This window comes from Salmo salar, chromosome 10 (genome assembly GCF_965601325.2).
Source record: "Salmo salar chromosome 10, fSalSal1, whole genome shotgun sequence".
Taxonomy (NCBI): domain Eukaryota; kingdom Metazoa; phylum Chordata; class Actinopteri; order Salmoniformes; family Salmonidae; genus Salmo; species Salmo salar.
In genome coordinates, this window is record NC_138300.1 from 18,032,680 (window position 1) to 18,054,256 (window position 21,577).

At 40.5% G+C, this 21,577-nt stretch overlaps 2 protein-coding genes across 4 annotated transcripts in view; both read left to right on the forward strand.

The window, feature by feature from the left end:
- LOC106613647 (AT-rich interactive domain-containing protein 3A) overlaps window positions 1–4,687 on the forward strand; it is a 67,081-nt gene extending 62,394 nt beyond the window's left edge. For both annotated transcript variants that reach the window (XM_045687422.2, XM_014216131.3), the window contains 2 exons: window positions 1,170–1,259; window positions 1,436–4,687. In XM_045687422.2, the coding sequence (XP_045543378.1) occupies window positions 1,170–1,259; window positions 1,436–1,572 (227 nt within the window). In that variant the 3' untranslated portion in view covers window positions 1,573–4,687. The remainder of the gene's footprint in view (window positions 1–1,169; window positions 1,260–1,435) is intronic.
- A 2,129-nt stretch (window positions 4,688–6,816) lies between these two features.
- LOC106613648 (CTD small phosphatase-like protein 3) lies at window positions 6,817–18,289 on the forward strand. Of its 2 annotated transcripts, none has more exons than XM_082956768.1 (11): window positions 6,817–7,190; window positions 10,305–10,434; window positions 10,530–10,664; window positions 11,502–11,613; window positions 13,322–13,433; window positions 13,565–13,651; window positions 13,785–13,847; window positions 15,510–15,589; window positions 15,802–15,928; window positions 16,033–16,128; window positions 16,388–16,966. In XM_082956768.1, the coding sequence occupies exons 1-11, from the start codon at window positions 7,095–7,097 to the stop codon at window positions 16,478–16,480; spliced, it is 1,131 nt and encodes a 376-aa protein (XP_082812894.1). In that variant the 5' UTR covers window positions 6,817–7,094; the 3' UTR covers window positions 16,481–16,966. The 2 variants fall into 2 exon arrangements, with proteins under 2 accessions (XP_082812894.1, XP_014071608.1); XM_014216133.3 differs by lacking the exon at window positions 16,388–16,966 and adding an exon at window positions 17,320–18,289 and having other exon boundaries at window positions 6,831–7,190.
- The last annotated feature ends 3,288 nt before the right edge of the window (window positions 18,290–21,577 follow it).

A 21,577-nucleotide genomic window follows, 5' to 3' on the forward strand; every position in this document is an offset into this window, starting at 1 on the left:
AACTTGGCCCCTCAGGAAAATTCACTGTCTTAGTAAGCAACTCCAGTGTAGATTTGGCCTTGTGTTTTAGGTTATTGTCCTGCTGAAAGGTGAATTCATCTCCCAGTGTCTGGTGGAAAGCAGACTGAACCAGGTTCTGTCTGGTGGAAAGCAGACTGAACCAGGTTCTCTAGGATTTTGCCTGTGCTTAGCTCCATTCTGTTTATTTTTTATCTTGAAAAACTGCCCAGTCCTTAACGATTACAAGCATATCCATAACATGATGCAGACACCACTATGCTTGAACATATGGAGAATGATACTCAGTAATCTGTTCTATTGGGATTTGCCCCAAACATAACTTTAATTGCTTTGACACATAATTTTCAGTATTACTTTAGTGACTTGTTGCAAACAGGATGCATGTTTTGTAGTATTTGTTTTCTTTACCGGCTTCCTTCTTTTTACTCTGTTAATTAAGTTTGTAGTGTGGAGTAACTACAATGTTGTTGATCCATCCTCAGTTTTCCTGTATCACAGCCATTCAATTCTGTAACTGTTTTAAAGTCATGGTGAAATCCCTGAGTGGTTTCCTTCCTCTCCAGCAACTGAGTTAGGAAGGACACCTGTATCTTTGTAGTGACTGGGTGTATTGATACACCATCCAAAGTGCAATTAATAACTTCACCACATATAATTATACATATAATTTAAGGATATTTACCCATTGATTCTTGAAGAATATAACATATAAATGCATCATGAGCTTAGTTTAACTGTCATACCCAATCAACCTGAAATATAAGCATGTTTTACTCCAATGTTTGTAAACAAGTATCCTATTTTTCGAAAATCGTCAGTCCACATATCAAGTGTAATTGCGCCATTGTATTTGTCCAAGTTCTCTCAACTCCAGGGCCACCCTCCAGCAGATTTGTAAACAAAATGAATGTAAACAAACACTATATAGCCTCAAAACATGGCTAAACTATCATTTTGATATGGATGGTCTGTCCTTGCATCCATATCGGTGTCTATGAATTTGAGTGGTTATGTTTCTCCACCCCCATCCCTCAGCTTTTTACGGAAACAGGCGCAGGGAAAACGCTTTGTTGTTTCAACTGCTGATTGCAGCTTTAAACGTCACCTATGAATGCTGTGTACGTTACATGCTGTGTGTGTTTTCTCAGATGGCCGGCAGGACTCCGCTCTCAATCTCACCACAAATGGCATGAGCAGCATCAGTATGTCAGTGGAGCTCAATGGAGTCATGTACACCGGTGAGTCACCAGTCAGTCTACAACACTCTTGTGTTACTACAACTGTCATTCCTGACTTGCTGCAACTCACAACATTGGACCTTTGTAGGTCAGGAAAACACAAGTTGAACTTTCAACTTGCTATCTTTTTGCAATGACATAAATGTTACTGTAAGTCTGTTTTTTTTTTCATGCAGGTGTGCTTTTTGCTCAGGCAGCAGGGTCAGCCTCGTCAGGCCCCTCTGGATCATCAAGTAACAACAAAGCCCCTGGTGGGCGCAGTGGATCCCAGCCGCTCCCCTACACACCTACCTCAATCAACCCATCATCTTAACAACTCTGGACCCTTCCCTTTTTGATGCCAAAACTAAAGCCAAAAAAACAAAAACATTTTCTAAATAGCCTATGCCAAAAAAACATATACAGCAAAACACAAACTAAAACTCAGTGTACTTCAAGTGGTCTATCTCAGGTTCTCTCATATCTTCTCCCCTCTTCTGTTCTTTAGCCAAAATAAGTTTCAATAACCCAACGAAGAGCCAGTATATGATTACGATATATGCACAGCCTGTGAATAATTTATTTCTACATAAATGCAGTGATTATCCAAGAACAAAATAAAAATAATAGGTTGGAATGGTAATGCGCTGTTTACACATTTAACACAGCTACTGACTCACAATTAAACTTATTTTATTTTTAACATTATTATTCTCATTATTATTATTATTATTATTATTATTATCATCTAACAATATAGTCATTGCAAAAAATATATATTTGGATTCTATAAAGCAGAACATTTTAAATATCTTCTATTTTAAGTAGAAAAGCTTTAAAGATTTTATTTCTTCAGGGCATAACAAAGTAACATTGTGACCTCATGTTATAGAAAACCTCTACATTTGCATAATGCAGTTGCACACAAATCAATCTTTGCTGAGATGTTCTATTAATTGTACCTCAGACACAGGTTCATAAGTCTCTGTGGTCACGATGCAAGATACCTTTTTTTCCCCCGGTGGAAGTCAACAGGAATTGTTAATGCTCATTGGGACTTATATGTGCAGACATGTTGGTTTTTCTCAGGTGTCCGCCAGCTTGCTGTAAAACAATCACTTTGTATTTCACTGCTCTATGTTTCTGTCATAGTTACAAACTATACAACTGTATTTGCTGGTTTGAGTGTTTTGTTTCTTTCATGACCCGTTTAAACCATTTGTTTTTAGTTTTAGAATTTAGTTTTCTATCCGGTTGTCTCATCAATTACCCAGGGTCCTCTGTACTTTTATAAGTAGAGGGATCATCTTCACTCTGAAGTTAGCTGCTCTTTTGGATGTCTTTACTTAGCTTTTAGTAGGGGATTGATGGGTGTAGGAATTCTTAGCTCTGCAATAGTGCGGCTTTAAAACAGAGGTTTGGGGTTGAAGTAGCTTTACTTGGGGGCTTGAAATCATGTCTTAAAAGCACCTACACATTGATATGACATCTTCATAACAACAAAGCGTTTATGAATTTAGCTACATGCTTGCATTATGTAGCGCTGCTTATGTAAAGGATTGGGGTGGAAACAGCCAATCAATTCCTGTCTTTGGGTCAGCACTGCTCTTCAAATTCACCTTTTGACCTCCTTGTCCCCAAGGCAACATCTGACCATCTGGTCATCAGGAAAATATCAATTTTTATCAGATATCCATTGATTTGCAGCGCTCAGAAATATTTGCATTTTAACTGCTAAGGTACCACAGCTACTACGAAGGTTGTTTCTGCATCTTCAAGAAACTGCATGGATTCACACTCCAGTACTTTTTTTTCGAATTCAGAATCCTCAGCGAGGGTGGATTTTTGAATTCATTGTAGTGACAATCAGGAGATGTTACAACATTGTATACCTCGTGTGTTCTATTTTTCCACAATGAAGCCCCTCTACCTCAAAGACTATGATTAGACTATGTCTCTTGTAAGATCATTACATAGTACCTTAATGAAGTAGTATATTGCGGTTATATCTTAAAGTGTGATATATTATGCTGCGCTTCATGACTTGGGTTTATACTGTACAATGCATTGACAGAGATAAGAGATTGTAGTTATGATTGTGGTCAGAGAATTCAGCTTTTGATAAATAATGGTTGGAAGGATAGATTATTGCAGACAATCATATTAAACCTTTAATCTTTCCTCTATCATAGCTGATGATAATTACTTTGGATTGTTTTGGCAACATGCAATGGAGACCAGGGAAGCCTTAGTCAGGAATACTTATTTTATTGCTCTGGGATGCTGTCCCCGGGTGGATATCTTTGTTACAGCGCACAATCATACGTTTCAGGGATGGATATGGTTGTTTTTTGGGGCCCCTATAGCTAGCGTACAAAAGTATTCTCTTGAAAAAAATGACTTGCTTTTGACCTATGGATATTTGATTGCTTGCCCCCCCCCCCCCATTTCTTCATCTCAACCAAAGTTAAGAGACCTACTTATTTCTAATCAGAATCATTCCATGAATTTTCAGCCTTGATATGAGATTTACCACTTGCTTTAACTATTTGTTTGGTAGATACTATATCACAGGGACAACCAAAACATATGTGGAGATTAAATCAAATGAAATGTTATGATAAAATATCTGCTGTAATTGCAAGATGCCTTATGCTGTGACAATTCTTCTATGAATTAACCTGTGTAGATAACACTTCTGAAAAGGCTTTGGATGGCTGTAGATATGACTTACTTTGTTTTCACGTTTAAGTTCTTTCTTTAAAAAATATGATATAGAAACCTAGCACAGAGATTACATGATGACATGTATCATATTAATAATAACAGTCATAATATTAATGACGATAATAGTATTGTGAGATTTGTGGAAGCACTAGGTTGACATACCGGCCTTGGTTTTGTTAACTATTTTGTTTTCATGTACAGTACTTGGAAATTCAGAGTATAAATGAGGCTTTTTGTCTTTTACTTCTCAGGAATATACTTCTACCTCCAGTTTTACAGATGTATCCCTGCTAGGGCTAAAGTTAGTGGGTGCACAAGGGGTCGCACTCTTCATTGGTGTTCTAGTTGGTTTTTCAGCTTTCAACTACTTCTTATAGATACAGGCACAAAAGTATTTTTTATCTGTTCTGTACACGTGTGCAATTTTTTCTCTCTCATTATTTTCTATGATGAACCTTTCCACTGAATGGGATGCTTCCCAAAATATGAGGAAACAAGTGAAGTTGAGGTGTGGCATGTTGTGCCTCTCTAATAACCAGTTATTAGTATGGTGTAGTGCCCAAATAATAGATCATCAACATGCTTTTTAGAATGTGTGACCTCTAATGCTTTTAACCATTTTCTGAGGGGTGATGAACTATTCTTACATATTTAATCAATATGTGTTTGTGTGAATGTTTTATTTGGGATTTTAATAAATATCACTTTTTCCTAGAATGTCAGCTGAGGTGTTACGTGCTGTTCTTGTCAACAGAAATATACTGTACCAGTCAAAAGTTTAGACACCTACTCATTCAAGGGTTTTTAGGTTTACTATTTTCTACATTGGATAATAATAGTGAAGACATCAAAACTATGAAATAACACATATGGATCATGTAGTAACCAAAAAAAGTGTTAAACAAATCAAAATATTTTATATTTGAGATTCTTCAAAGTAGCCACCCATTGCCTTGATGACAGCTTTGCACACTCTTGGTATTCTCTCATCCAGCTTCACCTGGAATGCTTTTCCAACAGTCTCGAAGGAGTTCCCACATGTGCTGAGCACTTGTTGGCTGCTTTTCCTTCACTCTGCGGTCCAACTCATCCCAAACCATCTCAATTGGGTTGAGGTTGGGTGATTGTGGAGGCCAGGTATACTGATGCAGCACTCCATCAATCTCCTTGGTCTAATAGCCCTTACACAGCCTGGAGGTGTGTTGGGTCATTGTCCTGTTGAAAAACAAATGATAGTCCCACTAAGCACAAACCAGATGGGATGGTGTATCACTGCAGAATGCTGTGGTCAGCCATGCTGGTTAAGTGTGCCTTGAATGCTAAATAAACCACCGACAGTGTTACCAGCAAAGCACCCCTACACCATCACACTTCCTCCACACACTTCCTCCATGCTTCACGGTGAATATCGAGAACCAGAGGGGGCACTGTGTGTTCCTCTCTCTATTGTCTTTATTTTTATCCCCTTATTCCTCACCCAATTTCGTGATATCCAATTGGTTGTTACGATCTTGTCTCATCGCTGCAACTCCCCAACGGGCTCGTGAGAGGCGAAGGTCGAGTCATACATCCTCTGAAACATGACCCACCAAGCCGCTCTGCATCTTAACACCTGCTTGCGTAACCCGGAAGCCAGCCGCACCAATGTGTCGGAGGAAGCTCTGTTCAACTGATGACTGAAGACAGCTTGCAGGTGCCTGGCCCGCCACAAGTAGTCGCTAGACCGCGATGAGCCAAGGAAAGCCCCACCGGCCAAACCCTCCACTAACCCGGACAACACTGGGCCAATTGTGCACCGCCCTATGGGACTCACTATTCGGCGAAGAGCAAGCATCGCCCAAAATGGAGTATACTCTACACATTCAACGAAAAACTCACCTATGGAGTCTTCACATCCACTTCTCGCTCACCTGCGTAGCTGAGGGATGAAAAGAGGAAATGATGCTACACGCCCAGGTATTTATAGAGGGTGGGGGCATGCGCATCATACCCTTGGCATGGAATTACTCTGATATCAATATCTCGACTCATCCTGCCGCCAGGCGGAAGGATATCCCATTGAGTGACTAGCATAGATCCTCAAGCGAAATAGAACTAGTTTCAGGCATTTCTTTTATGCTTGCTACATTAGGAGTGTCGCCATAAGTAGGAGTGTCGCCATAAGTATTAATCTTTATATCGGTGCCATTATAGTGTCTGTGACGGCATGGGCAGCACCATTGAGGCTACAACCCATTGGAATCCCCACCTAGTTGACTACTTTAAAATGGCAGAAGCATGGTGGAAGTCCAATGGCCATGCCCATGCTAAAAAGGCTTATATCCATGATGTGTTCTCTATTATCTCTGAGTGTCACCTGATTAACATCCAAAAGCGAAAGTTGTGTCATAGGCTCTCTTTCCATAGGGGAAACACTCTTTTCATACCTTTTCGATACCGAAGTGACTTTTTCGTAGCAGGTTAGGAGACTGAGGTTAATGTCAAGAAGGGGGTTTGGGTTAGCGAAAATCACTTTGTATCGAAGTGGCATGAAAAGAGGGTATCCCACAGCAGCAGTAAACACAGAGGCTCAACATCGCAAGACTTCCGGGAACGCTTGTAAAACAGAACAAGCAGAACAATCTGGGTTTGGGGATTGAGAAGTGAACAATTCTTCCTTAGTTGTTCATTTTCTAGAAATCTAAAGGCACAACCTAGATTCGAGCCAATGTCTTAAGTAGTTGAACATGTTAATACTCCAATCTCAATTTCGTCAAAAATAACTTTATATCGACAGAGTGCCTTTGATTTTCTGGCCTTTACATGCACAGTTCGGCGCGAGACGACCGTTGGACCCGATGACGTATTCTGCGCATGAGTTTAGCTAACCAACATCGCCTACAAACGTGATCGGGGATTTATATCGGAGAAGCAGTTTCTGCCTATCTGCATACTGTACTGTCTTTGTGTGACCGTTTCCGGTAGATTTAAAAAACTAGACGGCACAAGAACGAATGGGAAACGACAGACAATCATAAACAGGAACTGGGTTTTTTTCTCTCGACATTTTGAGTAGGCCCAATATTATTTTCACGAGCTGTATAACGAGTAATGTTTGTGTAACTACACAACACATTTCAGTTTGTGAAGATGAGACTTCGGTCTCGAAGTATTGCTGACCCTTCATCGGCACGGTTTAACAGTCGGTGGAACTCAAAGAGAGAGGCGCGGAACGTAACTGAAAAGGTAAATCGAGAAACCTGTTTTTCCAGAATTGCTTGGTTTAATGTGAAAACTTCGAATGCGTATTACGCACTATCGTTGGCGAACAAACTACAGTAGCTAACTGGTTTAACGTTAGCTAACTAATGGTTGTCAATTGGTTATATCGTAAAGATTTATGAAAACACATTTTTGGACTTCATTTAAGGTTAGGGTTATTCATAAGGTTGGCAGTGTGGTTAAGGTTTATAGTCAGATGATTGTAGAAATAGGTGGGTTTAGTTTTATGACTTTGTGGTTGTGGTAACTTGTGACGACCCCTAGCTAGCCGACTGGACATGTTTGTACAATTCGAAAAGTAAAACAATTACGCGCTTGCGTACATGTGGCTAATCGATTTATGGCGCTTTCACAACAACTGGGAACTCGGAAAAATAGGTCAAATCATGACGTCAGTGATTTTCAAATCGGAAAGACGGAGCTCTAGAAAGATGCCCGAGTTTCCGACTTGGAATTTCGAGTTGGATGACCATTAAACGTTTTTCCTAGTTGTCTAGAACGCTCGGAAGTCGGAGATTTCCAAGTTCCCAGTTGTTTTGAACGCGGCATTACAATGTACCACTCATTGCAGGGGCAAACGGAGCAAAACGAGTTTCCAATGGACAAATTCAGGTAGGTCCCTTCACCGTTTTCTTCCGTTTAATCTCTAGCCAGTGGAATCCCGTGGCGCGATATTCAAATACCTTAGAAATGCTATTACTTCAATTTCTCAAACATATGACCATTTTGAAGACGAGACTCTTGTTAATCTAACCACACTGTCCGATTTCAAAAAGGCTTTACAACGAAAGCAAAACATTAGATTATGTCAGCAGAGTACCCAGCCAGAAATAATCAGACACCCATTTTTCAAGCTAGCATATAATGTCACATAAACCCAAACCACAGCTAAATGCAGCACTAACCTTTGATCTTCATCCTAGGACATTATGTTATACAATACATGCATGTTTTGTTCAATCAAGTTCATATTTATATCAAAAACCAGCTTTTTACATTAGCATGTGACGTTCAGAACTAGCATACCCACCGCAAACTTCCGGTGAATTTACTAAATTACTCACGATAAACGTTCACAAAAAACATAATTATTTTAAGAATTATAGATACAGAACTCCTTTATGCAATCGCTATGTCCGATTTTAAAATAGCTTTTCGGCAAAAGCACATTTTGCAATATTCTGAGTAGATAGCTCGCCATCACGGGCTAGCTATTTTGACACCCACCAAGTTTGGCACTCACCAAACTCAGATTTACTATAAGAAAAATTGGATTACCTTTGCTGTTCTTCGTCAGAATGCACTCCCAGGACTTCTACTTCAATAACAAATGTTGGTTTGGTTCAAAATAATCCATAGTTATGTTCAAATATCCTCTGTTTTGTTCGTGCGTTCAAGACACTATCCGAAGAGTGACACGCCCGGCGCGTATCGTGACAAAAAAATTCTAAATATTCCATTACCGTACTTCGAAGCATGTCAAACGCTGTTTAAAATCAATTTTTATGCGATTTTTCTCGTAAAAAAGCGATAATATTCCGACCGGGAAACCCTGTTTTCGTTCAAAGACTCAAAATCTAAAATGGACTCTTCACGTGCACCCCCGTCTCATTGTTCTCAGATCGACCACTTACCAAATGCGCTACTGTTTTTCAGCCATGGGCTGCAAAGTCATCATTCAACGTTCTGCCGCCTTCTGAGAGCCTATGGGAGCTGTAGGAAGTGTCACGTTACAGCAGAGATCCTCAGTTTTCAATAAAGAGAGTGTAGAAGGCCAAGAAATGGTCAGAGAGGGCACTTCCTGTACAGAATCTTCTCAGGTTTTTGCCTGCCATATGAGTTCTGTTATACTCACAGACACCATTCAAACAGTTTTAGAAACTTTAGGGTGTTTTCTATCCAAATCAAAGAATTATATGCATATTCTAGTTTCTGGGCAGTAGTAATAACCAGATTAAATCGGGTACGTTTTTTATCCGGCCGTGCAAATACTGCCCCCTACCCTAGAGAGGCTAAAGGGTAGGTTACATTTAGTTTTTACTCACCAAAGACATAGTAACGTAGTTGTAGTCACGATCTGGTTACCTATAACTACAAACCGTTCAGTTTTAGCGTTAAGTAAATATTAACTTATTTTCGGATATCTTCGGAACTACCCACAATGCACTATTTCTCAACGTCATATGGAGAACTTTTCCTACCTCGCTAGTTCCAGTTTGGTAATGTTAGCTACTAACCATGCTATCATGTAATTACATTCCAAACCAAGTGTTGGCGCTGGTAAGCTAGCTAGTGCTGTAATACCCACAGTGCAGTACTAACCACAAGGATGAGGTTACGACTCATTTGTGGCCCAAAAATGTGAAGCAAACTGAAGTTGGAACGGTTTGTCCGGTTGAAGCTAGCAGTATGGGGACCGTGCTCACGTCTACTGTATGTGGTGCTCGTTTCACCCCGGAGGACTTTGATGGCTTAGTATAACCAGTGGAAGGCAGGGTTGGGGAATGATATTCTGACAGAAACCAGGTTCTGTGCTGAGCGTGAATGTGAAGCCTGTAACCTATATTACTATATCCTATTGGTTAGCTAGCTGCTTCTCCTGGGCTCTTCTTTGACTTTGGTAGCTAAATCAATCGGTAAGTCGATTTCTCTACTTTTATCGGCTGGCATTTTTTTGTGTTCTGTAGGTTCCTGCCTGTGCTAGACTGGTTTTTCCAAATAGATTTATAACTAATTGTGTCTGTGGTTGTTCTCTAGCTAGGCTAGGTAGGTGGCTGGCTAGGCTGGGCGGCTAACTGGTTAGATGGAGTTTATGTATTTTCAATACTTTGGTTTAGTTTAATGTAGCTGTAAGCTAGGTGTTGATAGCAACTGGCTGACTCACGCAGGTTGGTAGGGCTAATGTTATGCAGGTTAGTAGGGCTAAAATTAGCAGGCTTTGGTAGCTAACTCGGCCATCAATTGGTAAGTCTCCGCTCTCTCTCCGTCATTTAGGTGTAGGGGGCATTCTGATCCTTTTGATGAGAACTTTTGGCTACTTTTTCATACTGTTGTCACAATTATATTTTCTGTGTGTAGGATGAAGAGGTACAACAGCCAGACGACCAGTCGCTCTACTCTGATGATATCCCCATCGCTACAAAGCGCCCTCTTGTACACGGGCGTGGGAGGAAAAGGGTGGCAGCCCCAGACTATGAAGAAAGAGAAGGTACCTGTTTATTTTGGTGAATGCAATTGCTCTATTGATATTTATTTAAAAATGGCAACTCAATACTGACTGAATCATTCTGTATACATTTCTAGATCTGGGCTTCAAGACCCCAGTTAATGTGCGCCATCACCGGGTGCTGTCGGAGCTAAACCCCACCTCTCCCCTCAATTCCACTGTGCGAAATATCTACTCCCCCGTTGTCCGTTTCCTTACTCCTACCAAGGAAAGTAAGTATAGGTAAAGGTTTTATATCCAATACTATGTTCAAAATTGCATACTTCCACACAAGCGGTACCGGCGCGCCAAGTCCAGGACCAAAAGGCTTCTACCCCCAAGCCATAAGACTGCTGAACAATTAATCAAATGGCCATACTGCTGCTACTCGCTGTTTATTATCTATGCATAGTCACTTTACAAAATACCTTGACTAACCTGTACCCCCGCACATTGACTCAGTACCGGTACCCCCTGTATATAGCCTCGTTATTGTTATGTCATTTTCTTGTTACTTTTGGATAAAAAAATATCACTATTTAGTAAATATTTTCTTAACTCGATTTCTTGAACTGCATTGTTGGTTAATAAGGGCTTGTAAGTAAGCATTTTACAGTATTCAGTGCATGTGACAAAATTAGACTTGATTATTTCGTAAGCATACGAGTGTGTGTGTTAGCTTTTGTATGCAGGTGGGATAGTCTGCCTGAAAGACCAGAGGCTAATTCATGGGTGTGCAGTTTTTCACAGCGTTCAGATTGTTCTGTTTTACACAAAACATTTCTGACTTTCTTCATCTTGGAGAATAGGCCATCATGATTTGGCACTTTCCTGGATCCATTGGGTAGGCCTTTTTGTTTACAGAGAAACTGTCATTTGTCAGTTTCAAATAAACAAACTACTGTATAGGCTAGCAAGGACTTGCATTGTTTATCAAACATGCATGCCATTCTGTGATTCTTGAGGCACGAGTGGATGAGGTCAGCACAGTAACATCTTAATTGGTCCAGTGATATACCAGGGTGAATGAGTCCTATTCATTTTAATCGAGGCAATATTTTCCTATTCAGATGTGAGAACCCCCAGCAGTGGTGATGTGATGAGCCCAGAGCAGTGTGTGTTTGGCTATGGTTCCATTAGCCTTCTCGCTGGAGATGAGGACCACAATGAAACTTTCAGCCCGTGAGTTATGCCATTTTTATATTGTGTTCTTGGTGCTGTGGAATACAATTATAGGGCTGCACTCTAGGGATGCACAATATATCGGTGAGCATATCGGAATCGGCTGATATTAGCTAAAAAATAATGTCTAGTTTGCTGATGTGCAAAACCGATGTCAAAGCTGACGTGAATAACGTAGGTAGATGACGCCATGAAGAATACAGCACTACACAGAACAAAAGCAGAAAAATACTAGGTCCACACTTCCAACAACTTAACAAGTTCAGGTTGAGCAGTCATTTGAAAGAGTAAGAACATTTCAGCGAGACAACTCAGGCAAAATCCATTAACGCCAAGATAATGGATTTCATTATGCTACTTGCTATGGGCGTCACGACTGTCATTTGGATCAGCGATGTCAGCCCCATGAGCATGCTGAGTCTGACAGCACAGTGGGTCGACGAGGATTTCGTACTGAGGAAAGCCATATTGCATGCTCAAGAATGTGCTGGTTCTCATACCGCTGCTGCCATTTCAATGGCATTTGAAAACATGTTTGAAACTTGGAAACATGAACACACTCCTATTGCCAATCGAACAACTGACTCGAGAAATAAGCTAATCAACTGCGTCTGTAGCAGACGTGATACCCTCTGTCATGGCATTGAAACGCCTGCTCAACAAAACTGCCGACACAGACCGTGGGGTTAAAACTTATAAAAGTACTGAAGGCTGTGAACAAGCGATTCGGTGGTATTCTCTCTGAGCCTTTTTACTGTGTTGCCACCATGCTTGATGCTAGGTACAAGGACCGCTACTTTGACGCAGACAAGAAGCAGAGTTTACGTGAAATGTTACATACACAACTGGACAAGATGGAAATGGACACAGTGACAGTGCGCACCGAGGAAGAGAAGCCACAGACAGACACAGCTGAAACTTCACTGCTTGACATGTATGATGAAATCCTGGTTGAGAATGAAATTACTGAAAAAATGAACAACAAAACAGCACAGCAAGTAAGTGAAAGAAATCGGTTTTGATTGTTTCACTTGTAATGGGGTACATTTTGTAAATGGCAATAAAATAACTTTTTAGTGTGTGTGATCTTTATTTTAACTAGGCAAGTCGGTCAAGAACAAATTCTTATTTACAATGACGGCCTTCCCGGGCCAAACCTGGACGACGCTGGGCCAATTGTGCGCCGCCCTATGGGACTCCCAATCACGGCCGGATGTGATAAAGCCTGGATTCGAACCAGGGACTGTAGTGACGCCTCTTGCACTGAGATGCAGTGCCTTAGACCCCTGCGTCCATGTGTGTGTTAACTATTTAACTGTACTAGAGTGCTTAAAAGGCCGCTAAAATTTAAAATATCGGTTATCAGTATCGGGGGGGAAAAATATCGGAATCTGCCAAAAATGTCATATTTTGCATCCCTTCTGCACGCCATAACATATATTATTAAATCCAATGTCTACTTATTGAGTTGGATCACCTAATGGGGTTATTAAAATGCAGGCTCAAAGAGTTACCAACAAACCTCCGAAAAGGTATCAAATAACTTAAGTTAGCTGGCCACCTTGACCAACTTAATAGTTCCTGCTTTGTGATGCACCTCTGCTGAAATAATCCACTGCCCAGAATCGCTTTCCCATTGTCCGTGGTTCTGGAGGACTCACTCCCTTGTCCTGAAAGTAATTTGAATCCGTTTCATTGTCTTCTTTAGCTTCTCTTTCATCAAGAACATTCCATCCAAGTGCCAGCAATCCAAACCCTGCATAAGAGACATCCCACCTAAGACAAGGAGTACTCCCCAAGCCACGCTAGTTTTAGATCTGGTGAGTGTTGGGTTTAACTTTTTGAATTCAGTGACTAAGCAAAGCATTTACCTGATTTATATTAATATTTATTTGATGTATTAAATCAAACACTGTGGTACCAATTGTATGGAATTATTTCTGTGTTCTAGGATGAAACGCTCATGTACAGCTCTCTGAATGTGATTGAGGATGCAGAGTACACCTTCCGCACATGCTTCCAGGACAATCCGTACAAGGTGAGTGAATCAACCAGTTCCTTCTAGACTTGTAATGACTGGTGTTGAGTTTATTTTTTAAGTAGAATGAATGCCTGTTTTTTTATAATGACAGTAACAGAAAATATTGTAATATCTTCTCTTAACTCAATAGGTCTACGTGATTCTACGACCATATGTGAAAGAATTTCTGGAAGCCATGACAAAACATTTTGAGGTATGCTTCTAGGCTTGATTGCTAAGTTCTTGTGCTGTACCCATATTTTTTGTTGTTGTTGAAACATACTCAACTTGTCCCCCATTGTGGGGGTTCTACTAAGCTACGGTGCATTCGGAAAGTATTCAGACCCCTTGATGTTTTACAAATTTTGTTAGGTTTTTAGAATTTTTTGGCAAATGTTTAAAAAAACATACCTTATGTAAATAAGTATTCAAACCATTTGGTATGAGATATGAAATTTAACTCAGGTGCATCCTGTTTCAATTGATCATCCTTAAGATGTAAATACAATGTGATTGGAGTCCACCTGTGGTAAATTCAATTGATTGGAAATTATTTGGAAAGGCACACACCTGTCTATAAAGTCCCACAGTTGAAAGTGCATGTCAGAGCAAAAACCAAGCCACGCGGTTGAAGGAATTGTCAGTAGAGCTCCGAGACAAGATACAATTCCGCAGCATTTAAGGTCACAGCCTCCATTCTGAAATGAAAATACGTTTTGGTAGTTCCAAGAACCCGATGGTCACTCTAACAGAGCTCAAGAGTTCCTCTGTGGAGATGGGAGAATCTTCCAGAAGGACAACCAATCAGGCCTTTATGGTAGAGTGGCCAGATGGACGCCACTCCTCAGTAAATGGCACATGACAGCCCGCTTGGACTTTGCCAAAAGGCACCTAAAGGATTCAGACCATGAGAAAAAAGATTTAACTCTTTGGCCTGAATGCCAAGCGTCATGTCTGGAGGAAACCTGGCACCATCCCTTCGGTGAAGAATGGTGTTGGCAGCATCATGCTGTGGGGATGTTTTTCAGCAGCAGGGACTGGATCCTGACTAGTCTTCAAGGAAAAGCTGAACAGAGCAATGTACAGAGAGAGCCTGCTCCAGAGTGCTCAGGAAGTCATACTTTGGCAAAGGTTCACCGTCCAACAGGAAAATGACCCTAAGCACACATCCAATACAACGCAGGAGTGGCTTCGGGAAAAGTCTCAATGTCCTGAGTGGCCCAGATTGAACATCTCTGGAGAGACTTGAAAATAGCTGTGCAGTGACGCTCCCCGTCCAACCTGACAGCGCTTGAGAGGATCTGCAGAAAAAAATGGGAGAAACTCCCCAAATACAGGTGTGCCAAGCTTGTAGCGTCATACTCAAGACTGTAATCGCTGCCAAAGTCTTCAACAAAGTACTGAGTAAAGGGTCTGAGTACTTATGTAAATGTGATATCATTTTTTTTGTATATATATAAAAATGGAAAACCTGTTTTTGCTTTGTCATTATTGGGTATTGTGTGTAGATTGATAAGGGACAATATAATCAATTTTAGAATGTGGAAAAAGTCAAGGCATCTGAATACTTTCCGAACACCATCGTGTTTGTGAGAGTCGTCTTTACATAAAGGGGTCATAATAGTTTGTAGGCCAAACCGTTTGGACGCTACAATTTTGTGAGAAGACCGATTTTCGGGATGTCTCATGGTCTGGCAAACACCACTGTAGCTCTTTCACCACAGATGTGTTGGATTGAGATGCATTCAATGTAACAAAAACATCTGGCTTAAACTGATGGATTTGTATAGGGATTTTTTTTTTGCTAATTGATTTCTGCAGGGGCATGGACCAACTCAAGGGGGTTAAGGACAGTTAATTAAATGTTTTTTCACAGATGTTTGTTTATACATCTGCGAAGAAAGAATATGCTGAGAAAATACTGGACATTTTGGACCCGAAGAGAAGGCTTTTTCGGTATGAGAAGTTAACATTGTAACTTGTGTTGCTGTCTGTTATTTTAGCCATACTTGTTTTGCTGTATTGTTTTAGCGATATTGCAGCTGCAGAGTTTTGTTTACCAGAGACAGGCTGACTATCTAATTTGAATGATTTGAGGACCATATTTCAGTTGATATTTGGATGTACTTTAATTGTGCATAACTCTTTTTTTGAATTTCCTTTTATAGACACCGTTTGTATCAACAGGACTGTGCCTGTGTTCTGGGGCACTATGTCAAGGACTTGGGTGTACTTGAGAGGGACCTTGCTAAGACAGTGGTTTTGGACAACGCTCCACACACGTACCCCTACCATGTACATTTGCTGTGATGTTATTCACTTAATTATAAAATGCTTTGTTGTTTTTTTTGGATGCAGAGTGGGTTTAATAAACTTAACTTCCTACTTTATTTCTGCAGCTGATGAATGTGCTTCCCATCAAGAGCTGGTCTGGAAATGACAATGACAAAGAACTTCAGAAGCTCATCCCGTGTCTTGAGAGACTGTCAGGAGCAGTAAGTTGACAATGATTTGGTATCCCAACTCACAGGGCATAAAAGTATTTTTATTTTAGGTATTGTCTTTTTTAAAGAAATCTTGACATTTCCATAATTTGCTACCTATACTGAACAACAATGTCAACCCAACATGTAAAGTGTTGGTTTCATGAGCTGAAATAATACATTTTCCATACGAACAAAAAGATTATTTCTCTCAAATGTTGTGCACAAGTTTGTTTACATCCCTGTTAGTGAGCATTTCTCCTTTTGATAGGATAATCCATCTACCGGACAGGTGTGGCATATCAAGAAGCTGATTAAACAGCATGATCATTACACAGGTGCACCTTGTGCTGGGGGACAATGAAAGGCCACTCTAAAATGTGCAATTTTGTCACATAACACAATGCCACAGATGTCTCAAGTTTTGAAGGAGCGTGCAATTGGCATGCTGACTGCATGAATGTCCACCAGAGCTGTTGCCATATAATTTAATGTTAATTGCTCTACCATAAGCCGTCTCCAACGTAGTTTGAGAGAATATGGTATTAAGTCCAACCGGCTTCACAACCGCACACCACGTGTAACCAGGCCAGCCCAGGACCTCCATCTGTCTTCAGCTGTGCGATTGTCTGAGACCAGCCACCTGGACAGTTGATGAAAATTAGGAATATTTCTGTCTGTAATAAAGCCCTTTTTGTGGGGGAAAACTCATTCTGATTGGCTGAGCCAATGCCCTCCCAGGCCCACCCATGACTGCACCCCTGCCCAGTCATGTAAAATCCATAGATTAGGGCCTAATGAATATATTTCAATTGAATGATTTCTATGGATAAACTCAGGATTGTTGAAATCGTTTCATGTTGCATTTATTTATGTTCAGTATACTTGTCTTCTTGGATTAAATCCAGTTTCACAAAACAAACGTCACATGCTACAGAGATCTAATTCGGGAAGTGGGTATAAAATGGGATCTTTGTGAAAAACATGTTCCCTTGGGTGTAGAGAAAGCAGAAGAACTAACCTTGAGTCAATCTCAAACACTTAGCCAGTATTCTACTAAATACCACAAGTCAAACTTGTCTTATGTTTGGAAATGTCGTTCAAGACTGGGCCACCACTTGTATTCCACAAGAAACATTTCTAGCAATTGACCTACCAAAGAAATAGTTGGTTTACTAATTTGAAATCACAATCTTTCTGTAGGATGATTTCCGGGAACTACTGAAGAGGAGGACTGACCACTTTCACAGATTGCTCTCTGAGGATTGAGAAAAGGCTTCTGATCATCCTTATCCTGTAATGTGTTTAATTGTGAACATGAACTGGATCTTTGTGTACTATCCTAGCCCTTCTGTATGATCCCTGAATGACCAGTAGGTTACTGATGTAGTGTGTTCATTTCAAACATGTACAGTTGGGATGTTTCCACACAATATCGCTCTGCAGAGCAAAACATTCCTAATAGTTAAAATAACAACTTTAAATGTTTACTTAATCATGCTAATTTATTGACAGAAAATAGCTTTTTAAAAGTGATGTACATATTGTTTGATTATTTTAGTGACTGTATGTATCACCTCAACAAAAGCCAGAGCAATTTCTGTAACTAACAGAACTATAATGGTATTTTTCAGCTTTTATTTGAGAAATGTCATGATTTAGTCTTCTGTTTGGATAATTCTGGGAATTTTTAGGCGCATATCATCTCCCTTTATGCGTGCCTTTTTAGTAGACCTGCACTGCAGAAATGTCACGAATGTGTAGCCTACTCCCAAGCTATGACGTTCATGGTTAGCCTATTTGATAGTTTTTTTTGTACTCATCTGTGAAATGTATATGGAATTCTGACAATGTATTGACCTGGAAGAATTAATTTTCAGAACTTGTCAAACTTGAACATATCCCCATCCCTCCTTTAAACAGACGGTCTCGCCAAAGCTACTGTGAAATTCTACACCCCGTTTCCTCCCACATGCAGTTAGAACCCAAAGACGGCTATGGTTGGTTTCCCTATTCTCTTACCTTAAGTTTCAACTTACTTCACAAATCGGTCACTCAGGGGTTGGCACATGGTCACCTTTCAGTCGACACAAAGGTCTGGGTAGGTTAATTTCAGAATGCCTTTGGAAACCTACATGTGAAGAGCTTGCAAATAAAAATAAAGTTTAAGTAACTGAGTTGTTTTTAAATCTGGGTGGACCGGTGTGCATTACAGAATGTTTTTATTTGATTGATCACCTGCTGGTGACTTTCTATTAAGATTGAAGTAGGATAGTCTCAACCCCCTGGTGTATAGGCTCCGCTTTTGATTTATTTGCTCCATATGGTCTGTGTGACATGGTATGGAGAAAAGTGTATTGGCGGCATCGCGATCCTATGAAAGCCTATGGTGGGCAGGGGGTGAACCTTGAAATTTGATTGAGAAGTTAATTGTGCTAAAAGACAAAAGTTGGGGGAAGGGAAAAAAAACAAAGTTGGAAGAAATGTTGCAAATACATTTAAACAGTAATTCAGTAGAACATAATTTAGTAGAACATAATACGTGTGGGCGGCATATTCGCTGTACACTGTTGTATGGATATTTGGATTGCCTGGTCATATGGCTCACTGTACTATTTATAAACTAAACATTGTAGTGGTACAATCAGACAAATGCGGCTATCTTGTATATTGCTCCTCTTGTAATTTGAAATGGGAATATTAGATTTGTTCTATTGATCAATAGACTACCACTTCAATCAAGTATCCTTGACAACAAAGAAAATCACTAGTCACCTAATGATTGCAATTGGCATCAATTCATATGCAAATGAACGGCAAATGCAATTTTTTTATATTTTAGTCATTTAGCAGACGCTCTTATCCAGAGCGACTTACAGTAGTGAATGCATACATTTCCTTAACATTTTTTTCTCTGTACTGGTCCCCCGTGGGAATCGAACCCACAACCCTGGTGTTGGAAACACCATGCTCTACCAACTGAGCCACACGGGATTTCTTCTACATACCAGTTCTGTATGAGTTCAATTCAATGCCTCAATCTGTTTACCCACTTTTCAAAATCTGCACAAATGTTATAGTAGTTTACGTAGTAAATCTGTATTTTGTTTGGCTAATGTACCCTACTCGTGACTTGTTTGGTTTATTGCATGTCATAGAGGCCTATTCCAAATGTAATCCGCTGGGCCTATTTTCAAAAATTCAAGTCAATGATTAGTTCGTTCTATTCATTCTATTTGTATGCTTTTAATCCTAGCCAATAGGCAAAATTCAGATAATTTTGGAAAAACGGCCCAGATGTTCATAATGCAGACTGGCATTGTTCATAATGCAAATAACATTTGTTATTTAACTAAGAACAAATTCTTATTTACAATGACGGCCTACCAAAAGGCGTCCTGTGGGGACGGGGTTGGGATTAAAAATATAGGACAAAACACACATCACGACAAGCGAGACAACACTACATAAAGAGAGACCTAATACAACAACGTAACATGGTAGCAGCACAAAACATGGTACAGACAACACAAAGGGCAAGAAGGTAGAGACAACAATACATCACGCAAAGCAGCCACAACTGACAGCAAGAGTGTCCATGAATGAATATTTGAATGAAGAGATTGAGATAAAATTGTCCAGTTTGAGTGTTTGTTGCAGCTCGTTCCAGTCGCTAGCTGCAGCGAACTGAAAAGACGAGCGACCCAGGGACGTGTGTGCTTTGGGGACCTTTAACAGAATGTGATTGGTAGAACAGAACACTCGGGCTCCCGAGTGGCTCAGCGGTCTAAGGCACTGCATCTCAGTGCTAGAGGCGTCAATACAGACACCCTGGTTTGAATCCAGGCTGTATTACAACCGGCCGTGATTGGGAGTCCCATAGGGCGGCGCACAATTGGTCCAGCGTCATCCGGGTTTGGCCAGTGTAGGCCGCAATTGTAAATAAGAATTTGTTCTTAACTGACTTGCCTAGTTAAATAAAGGTTATATTTAAAAAATAAATTGGTGTTGATTGAGGGCTGCAGTAGATATCTCAGATGGGGGGGAGTGGGGCCTAAGAGGGTTTTATAAATAAGTATCAACCAGTGGGTCTTGTGACAGGTGTACAGAGAGGAGTATAGAGTGCAGTGATGTGTCCTATAAGGAGGTGGCAAATCTGATGGCCAAATGGTAAAGAACATCTAGCTGCTGGAGAGCACCCTTAACTGCCGATCTATAAATTACATCTCTAATCTAGCATGGGTAGGATGGTCATCTGATCATAGTTAGTTTGGCAGCTGAGGTGAAGAGGAGCGATTACGATAGAGGAAACCAAGCCTAGATTTAACTCTAGCCTGCAGCTTTGATATGTGCTGAGATATATTTATTTTATCCATCCAAAAGTTTGTGAATGATACTGAAGTAACAAAAGCTATTTGTAAAATGTTTACTTCAGTTTGTTAGTCAACATGAAATTAGCCAATAATGATTTCTATGCTGACTGAAGTGAGTCATGTTTCTCTTGAAGTATTGGGAATGTTGGTGAATGTAGATGTACTCTCGCTGTTCTCTGCCTGGCTTTCTGTAATACTGAATACCACCATCTCCACATCCCTGGACTCATCACTGCTATGACTGGTGCTGATGTCCACCTGGTTCCTGGCAGCACCACGTGGTACAAACGACCTGCTTACCATCCATGCAATCGCCCACATGACAAACAAAATCACCAGCGGCCCTCCCATCAGAATACCCAGAACCGCTGCCGTCCGATCCATGCCATTTGTTACTTTACCTTTGTGGTCCCAGGGGTAGACGGGGGGACTACAGGTACTGCGACGAGAATCCAAGGTGGAATACGGAGCGAAGTCCAGACAGTTTGTGTCCTGATTGCCGAAACAAGTGTGGCAGTTGCGATGGAAGGGTAAGCACCTCTGATAGGAGCGGGTGCTGTTTCCATTTGACACGTAGTAGTGAGGTGGACATGACATCAGGCAGATGTTCTCAAATGTGTACAGTGAGTAGATGCACTCTAAAAACAGAGGATACTTGCTTGGTTAGTAACATTTTCTAGATGTCTTCCAGAACGTGAAATGACAGTGTGTGTGCAACTGTTTCATTGTAAACTAAATTCAGGGTATGAATAATGTAGCAGCCTGCCTTCACAGCCGCCATCAGAGTTCCTCACTGCACACTGCTGCACCACTGCCTTCTCCATGCGACGGCCTATCATGCGTTTAGCTGTCCCATGCAACTCCAGTTGAAATTTCAACAGGAATCCTATGAACCAAGAAAAAAGAAACTAGTTGGTGGCTGAGTACATTGTAGAAATTGCTCATAATGCATAATGTATAGCGCACAAATAAATAAATAGTAACTGTGGGAAACCAGGGAACAAAAACAAATAATTTTCATGTTATGACATGAATACATTAAGTAGTATCTTTTGATGAGATGTGAAGGAGTGAGTTTGAATAGATGG

What these genes read in the sequence shown, in the direction of transcription:
- LOC106613648 (XM_082956768.1), top strand. Translation starts at nt 7,095, where the DNA reads ATGAGACTTCGGTCTCGAAGTATTGCTGACCCTTCATCGGCACGGTTT. An exon ending in CCACGCTAGTTTTAGATCTG is followed by an intron (nt 13,434 to 13,564) that starts GTGAGTGTTGGG and finishes TCTGTGTTCTAG; the next exon opens with GATGAAACGCTCATGTACAG. An exon ending in CCGAAGAGAAGGCTTTTTCG is followed by an intron (nt 15,590 to 15,801) that starts GTATGAGAAGTT and finishes TTCCTTTTATAG; the next exon opens with ACACCGTTTGTATCAACAGG.